The sequence below is a fragment of the Bufo gargarizans genome, chromosome 1 (assembly GCF_014858855.1).
Source record: "Bufo gargarizans isolate SCDJY-AF-19 chromosome 1, ASM1485885v1, whole genome shotgun sequence".
Taxonomy (NCBI): Eukaryota; Metazoa; Chordata; class Amphibia; order Anura; family Bufonidae; genus Bufo; species Bufo gargarizans.
In genome coordinates this window covers 490148956-490170340 of record NC_058080.1, presented here as the reverse complement: position 1 = coordinate 490170340, position 21385 = coordinate 490148956, and the positions used below count along the sequence as shown (strand labels likewise).

The 21385-nt window shown below is 44.9% G+C and overlaps 1 protein-coding gene across 1 annotated transcript in view; it reads right to left on the bottom strand.

The window, feature by feature from the left end:
• Positions 1-21385, bottom strand: part of PRUNE2 (prune homolog 2 with BCH domain) — a 284676-nt gene that overhangs the window by 16609 nt on the left and 246682 nt on the right. Inside the window, exon 9 of the mRNA XM_044273863.1 lies at positions 17783-17818. Coding sequence (XP_044129798.1) covers positions 17783-17818 — 36 coding nt within the window. The remainder of the gene's footprint in view (positions 1-17782; positions 17819-21385) is intronic.

Sequence of the window (21385 nt, the reverse complement as noted above, 5' to 3'; positions counted from 1 at the left end):
CATCACAAGTTTTTATCACAAGTTTTTCTTCACAGAATTTTTCACAGGATAATCCTATCTTCATTCCTCCACAGAACATTTATATATATTTTTTTCTCAGGATATTTAATATTCGCAGGATATCATACCTTATATATTTATTGTTTATTGTTTATCATTTATCACTAACTTATGCACAGCTTTATTTCTATGTAAATTATTGCTATCCAGCTATATAGTTAACGTGACAGTCACATGTACCCAGACTACTGACCTCAGTGTACATTGTTTTATGATATATTTTACATTTTATGTGTGATTTTTAGTAATTATAAACTATCTACTATAGACATACCAGTTGGTGAGTGCCTGTTTTATATACATTTCTTTTCATTTGTTGGTTATATCGGATGAACAGGTGATTCATCCAAAAACAGAGCACCTTTACCATATCAGCAGATACGGGTGAGCCACGATATAAATTTAACTAAAATCCGTTACTATGTATAAACCTAGGGCACTGGACATGTTATTGACATAAAGCTTATTTTTACCATTGGCATTAAAGTACATACACTTTTTAACCATTTCTGTCAACCAGTCTGTAAATTTATACTTTACATCATCACCAGAAGAAAACATTTTTTTCCTGATGTTCATAAAAAGTCTCCCAGAATTAACCAGTTAACTTCAAGTTCTGCTCTGTCAAAATGTCCTTAGCAAGAGAGGCAGAGCATCTAAACTATTTACTTCAGAGCCTACTCAGAACAGGAATGGTATACCATATGGTCATACTGGAGGCATAATAAGTAGTGTAAACATAAGGAACGTGCAATGTACATGGTATTAGTCTCATAATTTAACTTAATCTACACAATAGTGATGCTATTGTTACTGGCAATGGAATGAATGACACCATTCTGGAAACAGAGAGCGCACAGTATAGAACATGTGTACTGCGTACAGTGTCTGAACGCAGACTATGTGGATCACTAACAATTTAATGACTTGGAACCAGCAGCAGGGTGGAGAAGGCACTAGTCATCCACTAGACAGGGAGGGTTACTGTAAAATGCATGTGTCTTCAGTTATATATGCCAAATGAATTGCCAGAGCTGGTTAGGAGGTTAGTAACTGGCAATAAAAACTCTTATGAAAGCCAAACATGTCCTCATGCTGTTGTATATAAAGTTGATTTTTACCTTTTTCTTCCACATATTTCTAAATACATAAGCTTTTTGAAGGAAAAAATAAAATATATTGAAGAAAAGAGAAACACGGTCAACACAAAAGGGGAGATTTATCAAAACTGGTGTAATGGGAAAACTGGCTTAGTTGTCCATAGCAACCAATCAGATTCCAACTATCATTTTTCAGAGCTCCTTTGGAAAAGGAAAGGTGGAATCTGATTGGTTGCTATGGTGTCACGGCCATGGCCATGGTCGTGACTCCTGAACCGCTTGCTGTTGCGGTTTGCTTGCTTGTTCAATCACAGGTGAGGGCCGCTAGTTTGTTGCCTCACTTGTGGTTGCCGCTGGCAACATTAGGTATGTGGCAGTAGAGCAGATGGAGCTGGTTGCTAGGCTGCTCGCTGTCATAGCAGGCGGTTGTCTCTGGCAACTTGTGTGATAGGTGTGCACTTTCCATGTTTGGTGTGCACGGGGTTGTTTGTGTGTTCACTTCCCCTTTAAGTTGCTGTCTTCCCTTGTCTGGTGTAGGAAGGGTTAAATCCCTTCTGTGTGTGTGTGAGCACTGGGTGTGTCTGTGTGTTTCTCCGCATCCAGGAGGAACAGGTGGTCTACCCAGCTCCTAGTTCAGGGATCGGCGGAGGGTGAGTAGGGATCCGAGGTTCCTGAGCATGAACCCTCCTACCTTGAAGGTCGGCTCATGCAGCTAGGAGTCAGGGTCGGATTAGGGATGCGTTATATACTGTCACGGCTGAGGATGGGGAAAACCCTCAGCTGTGCGATGCCACGAGATGTTAGTCGCTGCTCAGCCAGAACAACAGAATAAGGGAGCAGGTCATCTCCTAACGCATCCCTAATCCGACCCTGACTCCTAGCTGCATGAGCCGACCTTCAAGGTAGGAGGGCTCATGCTCAGGAACCTCGGATCCCTACTCACCCTTCACTGATCCCTGAACTAGGAGCTGGGTAGACCACCTGTTCCTCCTGGATGCGGAGAAAGAGAAACAGGAGTCTAAACTGGCCGAGCTGCAAGGGGATATAAACATAAACTTAACATCACATAACAACATTTATGACCACAAGGGTGGCCCTCACTGGCAGATGGTATAAGGGACCAGGAGGGTGCCTCCAGATTACAAACAAGGCTGGAGTATCCCTCAGACTACTGATCTAAACTGAGGCTATATAGCCCATGTAGCCACACCCACACACAGACACACCCAGTGCTCACACACACACAGAAGGGATTTAACCCTTCCTACACCAGACAAGGGAAGACAGCAACTTAAAGGGGAAGTGAACACACAAACAACCCCGTGCACACCAAACATGGAAAGTGCACACCTATCACACAAGTTGCCAGAGACAACCGCCTGCTATGACAGCGAGCAGCCTAGCAACCAGCTCCAGCTGCTCTACTGCCACATACCTAATGTTGCCAGCGGCAACCACAAGTAAGGCAACAAACTAGCGGCCCTCACCTGTGATTGAACAAGCAACCAAACCGCAGGCAACAGCAAGCGGTTCAGGAGTCACGACCATGGCCATGACATATGGGTAACTATGCTAGTTTGCCTCTACACAAGTTTTGATAAATCTCTCCCAAAATACTTATATGTATTTTGATATGTTTCTTAATATTCAGTTCTCCCAAGAGTGATTACAGAGAAGTACTCCCTGCAAGATGGGGAGCTGTAATAAATTCTGATTCCTTTGGTCCAAGAACATAACATTTTACAGACAAATATTAGTTTAATGCTTAATAACACAAGTTATTGTTTTTCTCCAAAACCCCTGTAAAAAATAATTCTTGTCCAATCATCGCATAGAATATACTGCATTGGAAAATGGAGGACTATAACATGAGACAGATAAAACATGAACAAAGTGAAAATGTAACATGGCAGCATGTAACAGATATTTAGGACTTTGTAAAAAGCCACTTGAAGCAGTTGACATATTGAAATGATGAATTATAATATTGTATAGTAAAGGTTTTTTTTTACATGGGCTGATTGCCAGGATAATTAATTGCCCTGAAGCCTCCAGTCATCCGATGAATGAACAAAAGCATTCCTTCACGACAATCACCTGTGAAGGAGACTGCAGCAATCGCCTCCACAGTATGGGGAGGGGTGATCGCTAATGCCATCACTTGTCCCCATACAGAATCACTATTTTTCAGCAGCAGAGCATGACTAGAGGGTAAGTGATTAGACGAGTAGCGATGAGAGGGTAATTGGAGGCACCTTTATACTGGTAGATCATCGTTAACGATCGTTCCCACGAATGCTTGTTAGCGATGATCTTGCTGATACTCGGCCAGTGTAATACAGCCCTAAGTGCTTGATAATTGCCTATAAATCTGCCTCTGTAAAAGGACCATTACACTGGTAGCTTTATTAAGTGACAGAACCGATGACATAGCTGTACACCTATACACAGAAGGCCATTTACAAGTCTACAAAAGTGTGCTTTAAGTAGTTCTTTGGTGTAAGGCACTGTGAAGAGATTTACCTTCAATAATGCGCTAGTACTACCAATAAAAGGCACCTGCCTTAAAGACAATGGTGTTAACAATTTAAGTATTTAGGGTTGATTCTGTACGCATTAGTGCAAATTGAGCATTTAATGTATTTAAAGAACATCTGTCATCAAACTGTTGTTTTTGGACCAATCATGTTATAGTGACATAATAAATATATGTGTGCATTATGTGATGGTTCCTTTCATTTAAGACCTTAAATAATGACTCCTTAAAGTGTCAATCAAAATAACCACTGATTAAGGGTGGGACATCCTAGAACAAATTGTTTAAAAAGGAAATACACCCAAAAGTTCATAAAGATGTGTTGGAGAACCACCATAAAATGCATGTTTAAGAGCAGGAGGAGCAGAGCAGATTGATATATGGTTTTGTGGTAAATGTTTCAATAAAACTCATAATTTATACATTTTTAAAATGTTTTTAAACCATTTACAGCAAAAAAGATACAGGTTTCTACATATATGTATGCTGTATCTCCATTTTTGTATTTTGTAAAGGACCTTCATAGTATTCTGTCACCATTCAGGAAGCACAAACACAAAGGGGGTCATTTACTTACCGGGAAATATGCCTATATTCGTTTTTGGTGCAGATTGCGGCGCAAAATATTTGCGACTTTTCCCCGCTAATGCCAGGTCTAAAAAAGTGCGCTTGGTGTGGGCGGGGGTAGAGCGCGGGCCGGCACGCCAGTCTCATTTACCATTTTCTATACCTGTTTTAGGCATAGAAAATGGTCTAAATGTAAGACAGCTACAAGTGGCGGTGAGTGCCCCTACATAACTTGGATGGATCCACCACTAGCAATAGGGACTAGTCTTAATAAATGACCCCCATAAAGTTTTATGCTTGAAATGACCTTGTTGTCATGTAGGCAAATGATTTCTTACTTTGCTGCTTCAGTTTCTTTCAATTCTTCATCCAGTCTGCATCAGTAATGATTTATTGAGGTATTAAAAGAAAAAAAAAAGAAAAAAAGGGAAAGAAGCAAGCAGAACATAAGCAAAACAAAGCCAGGTTTGAGGGCAGTCATAAATATTTTTCCTATTGAAGTTTGGATTGTCCTGTACTGCAGGGAATGAAGAGGTATAATCTGGGACCTGTTACATCTACTGTAGTACACATTCACATGTATTGGCAGATCTTCTCAGTTCCTAGCATATCTACAAAAAATGCTCCATCACTTTAGACATTTCTAAACTTTGTTTGTCTGGGTGATTGAACATCTTTTAATGGGAGAGGTCCATGGGAAGTTACAGTAGTAATTGTACCATGACCAAGACCATTTGGACAGTGTTTCAAAAGAAAATGTTCTTTATTGGAATGTAAAGATTTGTGGTAAATAAAATACATTTCTAATAAGAAAGCACCTAAAGTGGCCTGTTTTTGTTATGCTTTGTTACAAAACATAGCATATCTCATATAATTTTCAGTTGGGGAGTTCTCCTAAGCCCAGTGTCAATGGCTGAGATTATGTTCCATAGATACTGGGTGCTGGAGAATGCCAGCTCTTGACAAGGGAAGTTAGGGAAGTTCCTGCTGTAATATCGGTATACAGTCAGTTTCAGTTCTGTCAGGATGAGACTGGTCTTTTTCACTGTTCACCCCAGCGCTGATGTCCACTTAGTTAGGTTACCAATGATTTTGGTTGATAAGAATAGCGTAGTCTGTAGCTTTATTCTTGATATCCAAAAATTTAAACTCAAACAGAAACCTGACTGACCCCAAATAGTCAACAGGATCTGTTACGATTCATTGGGAACCTTTGTAGTCATGGCTCTTTTAAGAATAGAAGCTATGCCACGAGGGTGAACACAGGTTTACTGCTGCCTTGTAAGACCGCAAATTCCTTATCGGTTAATATGGATAATCCCTCTAATTCTATTTGGCAGGAATTTTTATTAAGTGAACCTTGATAAATCACTGAGTGAGTGTTAGCAGGTTGAAAGATCTAGAAGTGTTACAATATCATCTGGAAATTAAGCAATGAACATTTCAAGCTTGTTCTTATGCCACACATGTTTTCTAACCCGGTTATAGAGGGCAATCAGGCAGCATGATTGTGACAACTCCTAACTATTCACCAGATACCAAATATGCATCTATTACGACAAAAGAAAGGTGAATCAAAATGATAAAGGCCTGTAAATAAAGTGTAGATTTTAAATATAGAAAGGGGGTATGTGAAGGTATACGTACAACTTATTAGTACCTCAAACAAATATCATAGAGGACGTTAAAAGCTAAAAAAAAAAAGAAAGAAAAAAGGTTTATTTGTTTATTGTCATTAAAAAGAGGGGTATAAAACCCAAATCGTTATATGTTATAGGCCAAATAAATTGTTATCTGTTATAGGCCAAGTGGAGGTGAATATACGTTGTCCACAATTGACTACACAGGTGTATTTCAGTTAAATACTGCACACCATAGTCATGTGTGTGAGTCACGTGAACTGTTCCTCTGGATGTAACCTGCAAGCCCAATCTGATCCGTAATGCAAACAGACACACAGATCACTGCTGGAAATATTGACTGATACTGTCCATGCACACAGTGGACTATGTGGATGTCGCATAGACTAGCACTGCGCATCAGTTGGTAGCTATCAGTCAATAAGATCAATGTGCCAGCAGCGAAAGTATCCACTACAGGCTTGGTCAGAGCAACAGTGTTGCAAATGGATAAAAGAGAGTCACTCAGATGCTGGTCGTGCACTTAGCCAGCAACCAAGGACTCCTAGTAATTAGTGCTTCACTCAGAACCAGTCTGGTGACACACTGATATGGCTCATATACAGCCAAACATCAGTGATAGCTGGCAAGAGTGATAAAATGCTCGATGCGTTTCCATGCGTCCCATTTGCGCGAACTTCCTCAGGAGCAAACTTCTTAAGCACAAATTAAATCGCCTGCCTAAAGCCGTGCTCCTCTAGTTTGAGAGCAGGCATTACTAACAAAGGTCTCTGATGTGAGCCTTGGCACTATGACGGCCACAAAGCGGCCTCCTATGTGCCGAGATTTAAAGGGCTGACACCCCGCCCCAGGGGTGTGCCTCCGCTCACCTAGCCAACCCGGCGGGAGACACAGCTCTGACATCGCTGGTCAGCTGGTGAGCAGGGGAACCAACGTACCACCCGGGGAAAGCAGCGCTACAAGTAATGAAGGGAACATATCACGGTGGCTAATAAAAGAAAACCAATAGTTGTGATAAAGGGATCAGGTGATCGGAAACCAGTACAGATGTCTACTCTGTATAACAACACATGAATGCCTATACAAAAGGGGTGAAAGGTGAATATAGAACATAAATATACGTGTACTGTCTTGAATGCATATAAGAGCTAAATCTACACATGAGTCCACACAGGGTACATCATAGGCAGTATGAGCAGAAGCAATTGTTAAAAATGAAGGATGCCAGACATAGATCATACAAGGGGCTAGATAAACGATGTATAAGAGATCACATCATTGAGGCCTAAGCCTGAAGATCCACCGAGCCTCTTTTTGTAACAAGAGGCGATCCACATCACCCCCTCTTGAAGGCGATCACCTCCTCACATTTATGGCGATCATAGGTAGTAAAGAACTTAAGCCATTTAAAATTATGGGCAAAAAGGTGCAGATCGTTCACCCACCCAAAGAGATCAAATCTCTGGATGGGGACAAATGAAAGACCTTTCTATAGGTTTGGGAGCTTCATCCTATCCCTGAATATTTGGGCTCAGTCTCACACTCTGAGGATGATGGTTCAGTGTCTAATTCGAGCGCATCAGAGTGTTTAATGCTATATATGCTCTCTCCCACCATCCCAGGTAGAGATTCGCAAAAGTTGGGGTACAGGGGCTCCCCATTGCAACTCACCTGAGCTGGTGGAAGATCTGACCATCAAAGAGAAATACATTGTGTGTCAAAATGAACTCCAAAAGTTCCATCAAGAATGCGTTATGTCGTTTTAGATGTTCCACCCTCTATTGTAAAAACATCATTACTGCTCTACAGCCAAGATCGTGGGAATAGAACTGTAGAGGGCCTCAACATCTAAACTCGCCAATTGTGTACCTGTGTCACACTGGATGCCATTAAGACTGCCCAGCATGTCCATGGTGTGCCTGGTTTCCGATCACCTGATCCCTTTATCACAACTATTGGTTTTCTTTTATTAGCCACCGTGATATGTTCCCTTCATTACTTGTAGCACTGCTGCGCTTTCCACGGCTGGTACATTGGTTCCCCTGCTCACCAGCTGACCGGCGATGTCAGAGCTGTGTCTCCCGTCGGGTTGGCTAGGTGAGCGGAGGCACACCCCTGGGGCGGGGTGTCAGCCCTTTAAATCTCGGCACATAGGAGGCCGCTTCACGGCCGTCATATTGCCAAGGCTCACACCAGAGTCCTTTGTTAGTAATGCTGGCTCTCGAACTAGAGGAGCATGGCTTTAGGCAGGTGATTTAATTTGTGCTTAAGAAGTTTGCGCAAATGGGACGCATGAAAACGTGTAGAGCATTTTATCACTCTTGCCAGCTATCGCTGATGTTTGGCTGTATATGAGCCATATCAGTGTGTCACCAGACTGGTTCAGAATGAAGCACTAATTACTAGGAGTCCTTGGTTGCTGGCTAACTGCACGACCAGCATCTGAGTGACTCTCTTGTATCCATTTGTAACACTGTTGCTCTGACTGAGCCTGTTGTGGATACTTTTGCTGCTGGCACATTGATCTTATTGACTGATAGCTACCAACTAATGCGCAGTGATAGTCTAGGCGACATCTACACTGCCTGTCCAAAAAAAAGTCACAAGCAAAAAAAAGCCTTTAACTTTGATTACGGCACGCATTCGCTGTGGCATTCTTTCGATAAGCTTCTGCAATGTCACAAGATTTATTTCCATCCAGTGTTGCATACATTTTTTAACAAGATCTTGCATTGATGATGGTAGAGTCTGACTGCACATCCCAAAGATTCTCAACGGGGTTAAGGTCTGGACTCTATGGTGGCCAATCCATGTGTGAAAATTATGTCTCATGCTCCCCTCTTTCACAATTTAAGCCCGATGAATCCTGGCATTGTTATCTTGGAATATGCCCGTGCCATCAGGGAAGAAAACATCCATTGATAGAATAACCTGGTCATTCAGTATGTTCAGGTAGTCAGCTGACCTCATTCTTGGAGCACATACTGTTGCTGAACCTAGACCTGACCAACTGCAACAACCCCAGATCATAGCACTGCGCCCACAGGCTTGTACAGTAGGCACTAGGCATAATGGGTGCATCACTTCATCTGCCTCTCTTCTTACCCTGATGCGCCCATCACTCTGGAACAGGGTAAATCTGGACTCATGAGACCACATGACCTTCTTCAGAGTCCAATCTTTATGCTCCCTAGCAAATTGAAGCCTCCCTTCGCATTGTGCGCATGGAAATGCTTTTACTTTCACTATTAAACAAAGCCCTGAGTTCTACTGTTGTTTTTCTTCGATTTGATTTCACCAAAGGTTTAAGCGATCGCAGATCACGATCGTTCAGAATTTTTTTCCCTCCACATTTATTCCTCGAATACGACACGGAGGCGAGTATTGCTGTCTCTCTCTTTACTGTGTTTCCATAGCAGCAAAGAAAAACACTTTAAACATGCAGTAACTATGGCAACAAGCCCCACCCTGTCACTCCCAGTGTCCATATAACCCCTAGTCACACTGGAGCAGTCCTCTTTCTTTGCTGCTCCAGTTAAGTATACACTTCCGTAGCAGTTGTTTTATGCCCTGAGGGGTTCCCAATGGGCATCCCTTAGGGCATTATATCGCTTTGTATCTCGTTATTGTATATTGTGATATCTACTGTTTATTTCCTGAAGGTTTTTTCCTTACTGGTGTGCGTTTTTTTGATTACTTATCGATTCTATATATACAGGTCCTTCTAAAAAAATTAGCATATTGTGTTAAAGTTCATTATTTTCTGTAATGTACTGATAAACATTAGACTTTCATATATTTTAGATTCATTACACACCAACTGAAGTAGTTCAAGCCTTTTATTGTTTTAATATTGATGATTTTGGCATACAGCTCATGAAAACCCAAAATTCCTATCTCAAAAAATTAGCATATCATGAAAAGGTTCTCTAAACGAGCTATTAACCTAATCATCTGAATCAACTAATTAACTCTAAACACCTGCAAAAGATTCCTGAGGCTTTTAAAAACTCCCAGCCTGGTTCATTACTCCAAACCGCAATCATGGGTAAGACTGCCGACCTGACTGCTGTCCAGAAGGCCATCATTGACACCCTCAAGCAAGAGGGTAAGACACAGAAAGAAATTTCTGAACGAATAGGCTGTTCCCAGAGTGCTGTATCAAGGCACCTCAGTGGGAAGTCTGTGGGAAGGAAAAAGTGTGGCAGAAAACGCTGCACAACGAGAAGAGGTAACCGGACCCTGAGGAAGATTGTGGAGAAGGACCGATTCCAGACCTTGGGGGACCTGCAGAAGCAGTGGACTGAGTCTGGAGTACAGGCGTGTGCAGGAAATGGGCTACAGGTGCCGCATTCCCCAGGTCAAGCCACTTTTGAACCAGAAACAGCGGCAGAAGCGCCTGACCTGGGCTACAGAGAAGCAGCACTGGACTGTTGCTCAGTGGTCCAAAGTACTTTTTTCGGATGAAAGCAAATTTTGCATGTCATTCGGAAATCAAGGTGCCAGAGTCTGGAGGAAGACTGGGGATAGGGAAATGCCAAAATGCCTGAAGTCCAGTGTCAAGTACCCACAGTCAGTGATGGTCTGGGGTGCCATGTCAGCTGCTGGTGTTGGTCCACTGTGTTTTATCAAGGGCAGGGTCAATGCAGCTAGCTATCAGGAGATTTTGGAGCACTTCATGCTTCCATCTGCTGAAAAGCTTTATGGAGATGAAGATTTCATTTTTCAGCACGACCTGGTACCTGCTCACAGTGCCAAAACCACTGGTAAATGGTTTACTGACCATGGTATTACTGTGCTCAATTGGCCTGCCAACACTCCTGACCTGAACCCCATAGAGAATCTGTGGGATATTGGGAAGAGAAAGTTGAGAGACGCAAGACCCAACACTCTGGATGAGCTTAAGGCCGCTATCGAAGCATCCTGGGCCTTCATAACACCTCAGCAGTGCCACAGGCTGATTGCCTCCATGCCACGCCGCATTGAAGCAGTCATTTCTGCAAAAGGATTCCCGACCAAGTATTGAGTGCATAACTGAACATAATTTTTTGAAGGTTTACTTTTTTTGTATTAAAAACACTTTTCTTTAATTGGTCGGATGAAATATGCTAATTTTTTGAGATAGGAAATTTGGGTTTTCATGAGCTGTATGCCAAAATCATCAATATTAAAACAATAAAAGGCTTGAACTACTTCAGTTGGTGTGTAATGAATCTAAAATATATGAAAGTCTAATGTTTATCAGTACATTACAGAAAATAATGAACTTTATCACAATATGCTAATTTTTTGAGAAGGACCTGTATATCCTTTTTTCCTTCGGTTGCCTCTCCTCTCCCCGCCTTTGCGGCGTTCCTGCTTCGGCTGGGGAGGAGCAGGCGCACCGTTCTGCCTTTCTTTCGCTGGGGTATTACCCTCTTACCCCTCGTTATCCCCAGGCCTGCGCTGCTAGTCCGCGCTTCGGGAGGAGGCGGCGCCATTTCGCGCGCTTCTTCTCCTTCTTCTTTGTTCTCCTCCTAATCTCGCGAGATCTCGGGTGCTAACTGCGGCCGAGGTCTCGCGGGATTTCGTGCGGCGCGCTGTTCCGGAGCGGTTCTTCTGCCTCATTGGAGTCTCCTGCAGCGCCGTTCCTGGATTTGTGCGGTCTGGTTTTTTCTTTTCCAGCTGTCTTGCTTCCGTTCTCCTTCTGTCCCTACAGGGTGACTAACCCTCTTCATGTCGCGCCATTCTCGCTCCCGCTCCCCTAATGTCGGCCCCTCTCAGGACCTGGAGTCCAGGGGTCACGTTTCTCCCTCATCCAGGAGATCTAGTGTCCCTACCAGGGAACCTCCTATGGTGGATGCCCAGAGCTTGGCCATTCAGCGCTCAATATCAAGCGCTATCATGTCTGCCATGGGGTCCATGTCCACTGCAATTTCACAATCTGTGACTCAAGCCCTAGCTGTCCAGCCCCCTCATGCCTCCAGAACAACAGAGAATGATGGCATTGTTCCATCCACTGACGACGCGCTAAGGTCGCGTAAAAGAGCCTGTCCGCGCCAGGCAGAACGTGCGCGAGGTTGGAAGTCGGCGCGGTCACAGCCCGAACATGTTTCTGACTCTGATAGAGAGTCTGATGAGGAGGCACAGCGCTACTCCCTGCATGGCTCAGAGGAGGATTTGACTGGGGTCGCGGTTAACCCTATTGATGTAGATTTGCCGCCACCCCCTGCTGCGGCATTCCCGGATGCCTCGTCTGGGTCTGCGGATCCTCTTGTGGATCCTTTGGGGGATCCTATGTTTGACCCCAATGCTTTACACCACCCGCGGTCTTCTGAGTGGCTTCCTGCCACGCATGTAGCCCACTACATTGAGTCAATGGCCCGTAAGCCTCTCACAAAGGAGGCACGTACAAAACTGCGGGCTGAATGCCCTAGACCCCTGATCCTGCATAAAGTTTGTGAGACGCCGGTGGTGGACCCAAAGATGGTCCAGTTCTTGACTAAAACAGGGTTTAATCCCCGCAAAGGCCTGGATTCCGCCCTTAGGGCATGCCAGGCTAAAGTTTTGGACATCATGGGGCCACTGGCCAAAACTCTGGATATGGCCGAGGCGGCCAGGGCGGCTGGTAATCAGGTCGACCCTGAAGAATTAACTGGATGGGCTCAGAGAGCGGTTTGCCTTACGGGCAACGCTAACACCTCGTTAGCTATAGAACGGCGCAAAGCGCTTCTTATGAAAAGTGAGCCGAAACTGGCTAACTTGGCTATTTCTGAGGCGGGCAAGGATGCCCAGGGGCTCCTCTTTGGAGAGCCTTTTATTAAAGAGCTCGGTAAATACATTGGGGCTTTTACGGCCCTTGATAAAGCGCAAGCCTCTATGCGCAAGGTTTTCCCAAACCGTTTTTCAGCCAGGGCCGGCAGTTTCAGGGGCCGTCTGCCCGGCCGCTCCTCCTCCTATGCCCGTGGTTCGGGCAGAGGCTCCTTTGTCCACAGACCCTCGTTGCAGGACCAGCAACATCAGCCCTCCTTTTTTCCCACCCGGGGCGGCTACAACCGCGGCAGAGGATTCCGTGGACACCCTAGCTCCAGGAAACCATACGGTGAGTCAGCTATTCAATGTTCCTCCTATGTCCAATTGTCTGGTGGGGGGAAGACTCCAGTTCTTTTCCCATGCGTGGAGAAAAGTATCTTCCGACCCGTGGATTCTTTCTACGGTCAGGAGATTCGTGATCGAATTAGTGTCAAACCCTGTGGGTCTTGCTCCCCCTTGTACCCGCGTGCAGTCCGGGTCCGCTCGCGCCCTCATAGAGTCGGAGCTCTCGGCCCTTTGGGACAAAGGGGCGATAGAGTTGGCTCCCGGGGACTCCTTTGGGGTCTTGAGCAGCATCTTTCTGGTGCAGAAAAAAGGGGGTCAGCTGCGCCCCGTCATCAATCTGAAGGCACTGAACAGTTTCGTCAGGTACCGCCATTTCAAAATGGAAGGGATTCATCTTTTGAGGGACATGCTCCTTCCAGGAGATTGGATGGCGAAAGTGGATTTGAAAGACGCCTACCTCACGGTGCCGGTGGCACCGGAGTCAAGGGATTTGTTACGTTTTGCCTGGAGAGGTCAAGGGTGGCGCTTTACGTGCCTTCCCTTTGGCCTCTCCTCCGCCCCCTGGTGCTTCACCAAGCTATTACGCCCAGTGGTAGCCTGGTTGCGCAGTCGGGGGGTGCGTCTGATAGTATACCTGGACGACATTTTGTTCATGGCGTCCAGTCCGGCTTCCCTTCTGTCACACCTTCAGTTGGCCACCTCCCTCATCTCCGGTCTGGGGTTCGTCATCAATCAGGAGAAATCTTGTTTGATTCCGTCCACCACTATGGAATTTTTGGGTTTCCAGATCGACTCGGTCTCACAATCTCTCAGTCTGCCGCAGTCGAAGGTTCTGAGTATTCGGAAGGAGTTGAGGCACGCTCTGTCATTACCTCAGTTATCCCTGAGACATCTGGCCCGGATAATAGGGCTGTTGGCTTCCTCCATCCAGGCAATTTTTCCCGCGCCCCTCCATTACAGGGCGCTTCAGCGCCTCAAGATTGCTCACCTTCGGGAGGGTGCATCTTATGCCGATACAATCGTGCTGGATACGGAGACCAGGCACAAGTTGAGCTGGTGGATCCACAACCTCTTTATGTGGAACGGCAGAGCCATTTTTGGGCCTCAGCCGGACCTCATCATCGAGTCGGACGCCAGTCTCCACGGGTGGGGCACACATTGCAACGGCGTCTCCACCGGGGGTCCATGGTCCCGGAGCGAATCCCGGCTCCACATCAATTCTTTGGAGCTGCTGGCGGGATCTTTGGCTATCCGCAGCTTTGTCAACAACACGGTCAAGGTTTGTGTCAGACTCCGCATGGACAACGTGTCGGCGGTCCGGTACATCAACTTTATGGGTGGAACGCACTCGTCAGTGCTCACTCATTTGGCCATGGATTTTTGGGACCAATGTTTCTCCAGGGGGATCATGGTGGTCGCGGAATACCTTCCGGGTCTCCACAATGTGAGAGCAGACTGGAGTTCGCTGTATCTTTCGGATGCCAGCGACTAGAAATTGGATTCCGGGGTTTTCGATGCCGTGTCATCTCTATGGGGTCCATTCTCCATCGACCTGTTTGCATCACGCCTCAACGCGCAGCTACCCAGATTTTTCAGCTGGCGTCCGGATCCGGAGGCGGAGGACGCTTTCCTCCAAGAGTGGTCGACTCCTGTACGCATTCCCTCCATTTGCTCTGATCCCGAGGGTTCTTCTCCAGATCCGTCGCCAGTCAGCGGAACTGGTTCTCATTTTGCCCCTTTGGAAGTCGCAGTCGTGGTTTCCCCACCTTCTGGATCTTCTCATCGCCGAGCCAGTTTTGCTCCCCGTTTTTCCCCACCTGCTCAGGGATCCGGCGGGTCGGTTTCATCCGCTACTCATCGACGGAACTTTGCACCTCCTCGCGTGCAGAGTCTCAGGGGTCCCTGGGAGGTCTCAGGAGTTTCGGAAACGGCTCGTTTCTTGCTGGCAAGCGCTTGGGCACCCGGAACCAGACGAGCTTATCGCTCGTCTTGGGTTTCCTGGGCTCGTTGGTGCCTCTCAGGGAATCTGGATCCCACTGAAGCTCCTGTAACGGCTATTTTATCATTCTTGTCTGCCTTGTTTGATGAGGGCAAGGCATATCGGACTATTAATCTTTATAGGTCCGCCATCTCGTCTAGGCACTTGGGGTTTGAAGGTCGTCCGGCGGGCCAGCATCCCCTGGTCTGTAGATTGCTGCGGGGTTCTCGCCTTTCTCGTCCTCCGAGGCCGCGTTTTTCCGCTACTTGGGATATTTCCATCGTTTTGTCCTTCCTCCAGGCTTGGCCCTCTAATAACGGTCTGTCGTTGAGGCAGCTATCGGCTAAGCTGGTCACCCTCTTGTGCTTGATCTCCTGCAAGAGGGTTGACGTCCGGGAGTTGGATCATGACGCCCGATCCTTCTCGCCTGTGGGCGTGACGTTTAATATCTCCCGACGTACGAAGACAAACATTCGCTCGGTGTCCTATCCGTATTTTCCCGAGTCTCCGCAACTTTGTCCTGGCATTTGTCTGCAGGAATATGAACGTCGTACCTGTTTGTTGCGTGTTCCCGAGTTTCCTCATCTCTTTATATCTTTTCGTAGACCTTTTCACCCGGTGACCAGTGTTACCCTTTCGCGTTGGGTCAAATGGGTTTTATCCCTGGCGGGTATTGATACCTCCATTTTTACGGCTCATTCGGTTCGCAGTGCCTCTGCCACCTCTATGACGGTTTCTGGTGCCCGTTTGGAGGATGTTATGAGGTTAGCGGATTGGTCTAGGGCGTCTACCTTTCGTGAATTTTACTTTAGGCCACCATCTCATGCTTTCTCGTCTGTGGTGGCCCAGCTTTAAACTTGCAATAGGAGCCTCCCTGTCCTGGAATAAAATTTCATGATTTTACTATTCCATGACGTAAAGTCATGATTTTATAAAGGACACGGAGGCGAGTATTGCGCACCCGTTTTTCCCTCCCTGGAATATCGATTGTTTTATCTGTCATTTGGATAGCTTGCTTTAGTTCATTTATATGAATCAGTTGATATGTGTCTTCCTGTGTCTGAATTGTATACTACCGTATGTTTTTGCTTGGTTCTCCTAGGTTGATGTTCAAGCAGGGCCGGTGCAAGGATTTTTGCAAACACAAGCGAAGCAACATTTTGGCGCCCCCCCCCCATCCCCCACGCTTCTCCTCTCTGTGGTCCTGGTATCTTCTCTCTGCTTCAGACAATGGCTGGTTTAAGGACCATATTTTTCGCCCTCTAAGACGCACCTAGGTTTTAGAGGAGGATAATAAGTAAAAAATATTTTCTCAGGTCAGACCAGCAATCAGACCCCCAATGTTAATCAGACCTCAGCTCACAGCCCCAATCAGACCCCCAATGTTAATCAGACCTCAGATCAGAACCCCATGTCAGACATCATCCCCCAGCCATCAGCCCCCAATGTCAGCCATCAGACCCCCATGTCACATTTCTCCCCCTCCATGTCACATTTTTACACCCTCCCCCAGGGTGCGCCCTAAGGCGGCCGCTTGGTCTGCCTTATGGTAGCACCGGCCCTGTGTTCAAGCCAAGATGTCCGGAATGTTCGCAGTTTTGTTGATCGAGGTTCCAGTCAGGATGTCCGGAGTGTACACAGTCTCGTGGACAAGTCGGATCCGGACCTCCGTTCCAGTGGTCGGTTTCTAGTTCGGGAGACCTGACGTCTGTTCGTCATTCATGTTTGGGCGTCCATCAGTTTTCAGTTTTGTGGACCACCAAAGAAAGAGGATTGCTCCAGTGTGACTAGGGGTTATATGGACACTGGGAGTGACAGGGTGGGGCTTGTTGCCATAGTTACTGCATGTTTAAAGTGTTTTTCTTTGCTGCTATGGAAACACAGTAAAGAGAGAGACAGCAATACTCGCCTCCGTGTCCTTTATAAAATCATGACTTTACGTCATGGAATAGTAAAATCATGAAATTATCTAATAGGAGGCGTATAACTATTTGCTTAGGTGGCTTTTTTGGACAGGCAGTGTACATAGTCCACTGTGTGTATGGACAGTATCAGTCAATATCTCCAGCAGTGATCTGTGTCTCTGCATTACAGCTCAGATTGGGCTTGCAAATAGACACCCAGAGGAAAAGTTCTTGTGACTCACACACATGCCTATGGTGTGCAGTATTTAACTGAAATACACCTGTGTAGTCAATTGTGAACAACGTATATTCACCTCCACTTGGCCTATAACAGATAACGATTTATTTGGCCTATAACATATAACGATTTGGGTTTTATACCCCTCTTTTTAATGACAATAAACGAATAAACCTTTTTTTTTTTTTTTTTTGAGCTTTTAACATCTCTATGATATTTGTTTGAAATGTAGATTTCCTTTAATAAAGTATCTTTAATGTATGCAATTTCATAAATAACATTGTGTACTTTAACCCCCACAAACACTAACTTCTCTGATGGGATCAATCTGATAATATGGGATATGTCTACATGGCTTCCTGAGAGGATGAGGCTCAGTAAGATCTTAGTCCTCAAGCCTGGTTAAGCAGGAGGGACAAAGAACAAAGCAGCAGGGATTAGAAGACATGCTAACTGCATAGAAAACATCATGTTATCGTAAAGCAAGCTGCAGCCAAAAAGGAGAAAGTGAAATTTTACTGAAGCTATTTCAGTTATTAGTATTGAAATAAAAATTTAGAATCTGTACCTTGCAGTGCATGCATGTATAGGCTGGCATTCTTACTGCAGAGAACACAAGCCAAAATGATGCGCATTCTTGCACTGGTTAGTGCAAGGCGTATAGGCTGCTTGTTATATTTACCTTACATTCCTTGGAAAACACCTTGATTCTTCATACCTTCCAAGAGAAAAGTGATTGAGTGGGGATATTATGGAGTGGGGATAGGAACCAGTGGGTAAGAAATGCTGGTGTGCAATTTCATATACTCAATATATTGTGCCTTTGAATTTTGCAGTTTCACAAAATACACTCAGGCAGCACTTTCTATAATCCATTGACAATTACCATTAAACAGTCACTGTACTGTCACACAATTTCATTTCATTTAATAGTGAATGGTAATAACAAATTTCTAAATCACTCCATTTAAATAATTTGGGGGTCATTTATCAATCTGAAATATGCCTAAATTAGGCTTATTTCAGGTACAGATTACGCCACAATCTGCGACTGCTCCCCGCTCACGCCAGGTTTAGAATTGTGGGCGGAAAAAAGGGATGGGCCACCTCATTTAGCATTTTCTACGCCTGTTTTAGGCTGGCACCTCTCCATAACTTCAGCGATCCCCCGCCAGCGATGGGGCTTATTAAGACCAGCATCTAAAAACCCAGTCTTAATAAATGTGTGCCTATGCCTGCATCCACCTGAATAAAAGCTGTAAAGTCATGGCCACTAGGGGTCTCACTTCCACCTTGTAGCCCACTGCCTGTTGTCATCCATCTGCAGTAACAGACTCAGAAGATGGCTTATAGGAAATGGGGGGGGGGTCTCAGAGCTAGTTGAGATCCTGGGCTTGATAAAAGAACTGCTTTTCTGATCTCCCCCTCTTTATCTGTTCTGTGAGCTCCAGAGTGTGCCTATTCAGCAGGCTTTTAATGATATGCACATTTTAACCAATGTTTGTGAGTAAAATATAGCACTTTATACATTGTTCTCCTTCGTTGTAATATTTCACTGGATATCCCTACTTGCGTTCCGGAGTGGTATCTAGAGGAAGATTGAAGGTGTCTAAAGCACTGGAGGACTTGGATGCAGTGATGGTCTGTGAAGCTTAATGTATGGGAAGATACCTGCAGAAAGATCACAGTGGATGTTCCTTTCCTGACCTCTTGTCTATGGATTTTAAGGCAGCGTGTTCTCAAAATGAAATTGCAACTCTGTCCCAAAAGTGAATGGAACTCAGCTGTAATACCAGACACAGCCCAGACACAAAAGTGGCACTGTTCCTGGAAAAAGTACTCCGAACATCCTTACGGAATGCTGAGCTAGCAGTAATCCCCTCAGTTCCACTGGCGCAGTTTGTGTCACGTACACCTGTAATTAGGGGGAATGTCAGACAGAACTGAGGGTTGGGCACCTGTGACTCACAGGGCACTATAACCAGAGTTTTCAGAGGTGATACAGGTAAAGTAAAGGTGCCATTCATCTTGGTTAATGTTCATGTTCAAGTTAAAGTAGTCAATTCATTTGTCTAAACAATGCAAATATAGTTAGCAGGTAGTTCTGTGGTTATACTGGGGAATTACTGATGAGCAAGTGGGGCCCACTCTCCTGGACCCTGATATATAAGCCAGCTCTTGCACTGAAGAAGCACATTGCTACTGTTTTCAGTGCTTCATTTTCCCCAATTTTAGCTTACCTACATGGACTCTATCTTAAAGGTTGTACAAAGCAGACATAAGTATTAATAAGGAAAGTTTAAATAAACAACACTTTTCATTAAGATTTTTCATCAACATATATATTTAGAAGAACACAAGTCATATGTCATTTCAGTAATGGCTTTAAGAAAAATGTACATACTATTATAGTATATTCCACTGCAGCCTAAAGCCTTGAAGGACAGCACACAATGATGAGGATGCAAATTAGTGCAAAACACATTGAGACTCCAATGTCACCAGCATAGAAAGCAGTGATGTTTCACACAATGATGTCCCTTATGAAGCTGATATGGGTGGCAGATGAAAGTGGACCAATGGTTGCCGCATTAAAGGACATCATTGTCCTAATCAATGCTGCATTCTGTGCTGGAGACCTTGGCGTCTCAATAAACTTTGCATCATCTGAGTTATACACTGTCCTTTGACCCTTTATGCTACAGTGGATTTAAACACGACCAGTCACCATAAATGCAGATTAATCTGCAGGCAGTCTGTTATAGAGCAGGAGGAGCTGAGCTGATTGATGCATTGTTTTGAGGGAAAAGATTCAGTAAAACTTGTAATTTAGGCCTCTTTCACAAGAGCGAGTTTTCCAGCTGGGTGCGATGCGTGAAGCAAACGCATAGTATCTGGACTGAATCCTGACCCATTCATTTTAATAAATCTGTGTACACGAACGTTGTTTTTCACACATCATTTTTGCGTTCAGGAAAAATCACAGCATCTTCGACATTCTGCATTTTTCATGCAGCCCAGGCTCCATATAAGTGAATGGGGCTTGCGTACTGATCAAAAACTGATTGCACCCGCACGGAAAAACCAAAACACTGACAGACAAAACTGACTGAACTTGCGTGCAAAACCATCAGCTCTTTCCTGAACAGATTCTCACACAATCCGTATTGTTCGTGTGAAAGCGACCTATACATTAAAATCTCTGTGTTACAATGGCGGCTCAGGCTGCCTGTGCTTAAATTGGGACTAGCTCAGTGTTCAGTTTCAGCACTGCATGGGTTAGCACCCTCCTCTCCTAGCTCTGTGTGTTGTTGTCCAGCTGCTGATTAATGAGCCCACCAGCTGTCATATATGCTGGGCTCTTGGCTCCACCCCTGATCAACAGGTTTTGCTTGTGTCTGCTAGGTTCTCCTGGCTTTCTGCAAAAGAGCTATATTGTCTGCTTGTGTACCAACCTCTGCCTGTTCATTGTTCTGATCCTGAGCTGTCTGCCCTGAACTCTACCTGTTCCTGACTATGAACCTTGCCTGACTCACTGATGCCCCACAATGGTGTCTCTGACTCCTGTAGGTCAGTAGCCAACTACTCCTAGTGGTTAGCACAGTGGTACCACATCCACAGCTGTAACTCTCTGCTCTTTATGACTTCATTGGTCACGTGGGAGGTATCAATGATAGCATTCTCTGTTTAAGTGAGTATTCATAGATAGCTGTCAGTCACTGATAGTTCTACATAGGGAAGGTGTTATCAGTGATTGATAGCATTCGCTGTGTAAGTGTGTATACATAGATAGCTGTCAGTCAATGATAGCTGTACAAAGGGGAGGTGTTATCAGTGATTGATATATTACATTGAAGGCAATATGGGGCATCACTCTGGTGGGGGGCACTTAAGGGGGCCTGGTTACTATATGGTGTAATGATAGGCAGGATTGTCATTTCAGTTTCATTCTCTATTGTTTTTCCTCTATTTTTCCTTTCCATTAGTAGGGTATGTCTGTTTATTTGATTTATTTCTAATTTCTGTTGTATCAATTTTATTTTATCATAACCTTTATGTTCAAATTTTTTCTGTAAAAATTCTGCCTCCCTTTCGTATTCTTTTATTTCTGTGCAATTTCTTTTGAGTCTCATAAATTGGCTCCGTGGAATGTTTTCCAATCATCTAGGAAGATGGCAGCTCTCCATGGCAATAAAGCTGTTTCCATCATACACACAATGTGGGGGGTCAGTTTTAAGCGGTGGGGGGACTGTGGAGTTCACTGTTAAAGGGGTGGGGTGCTGTG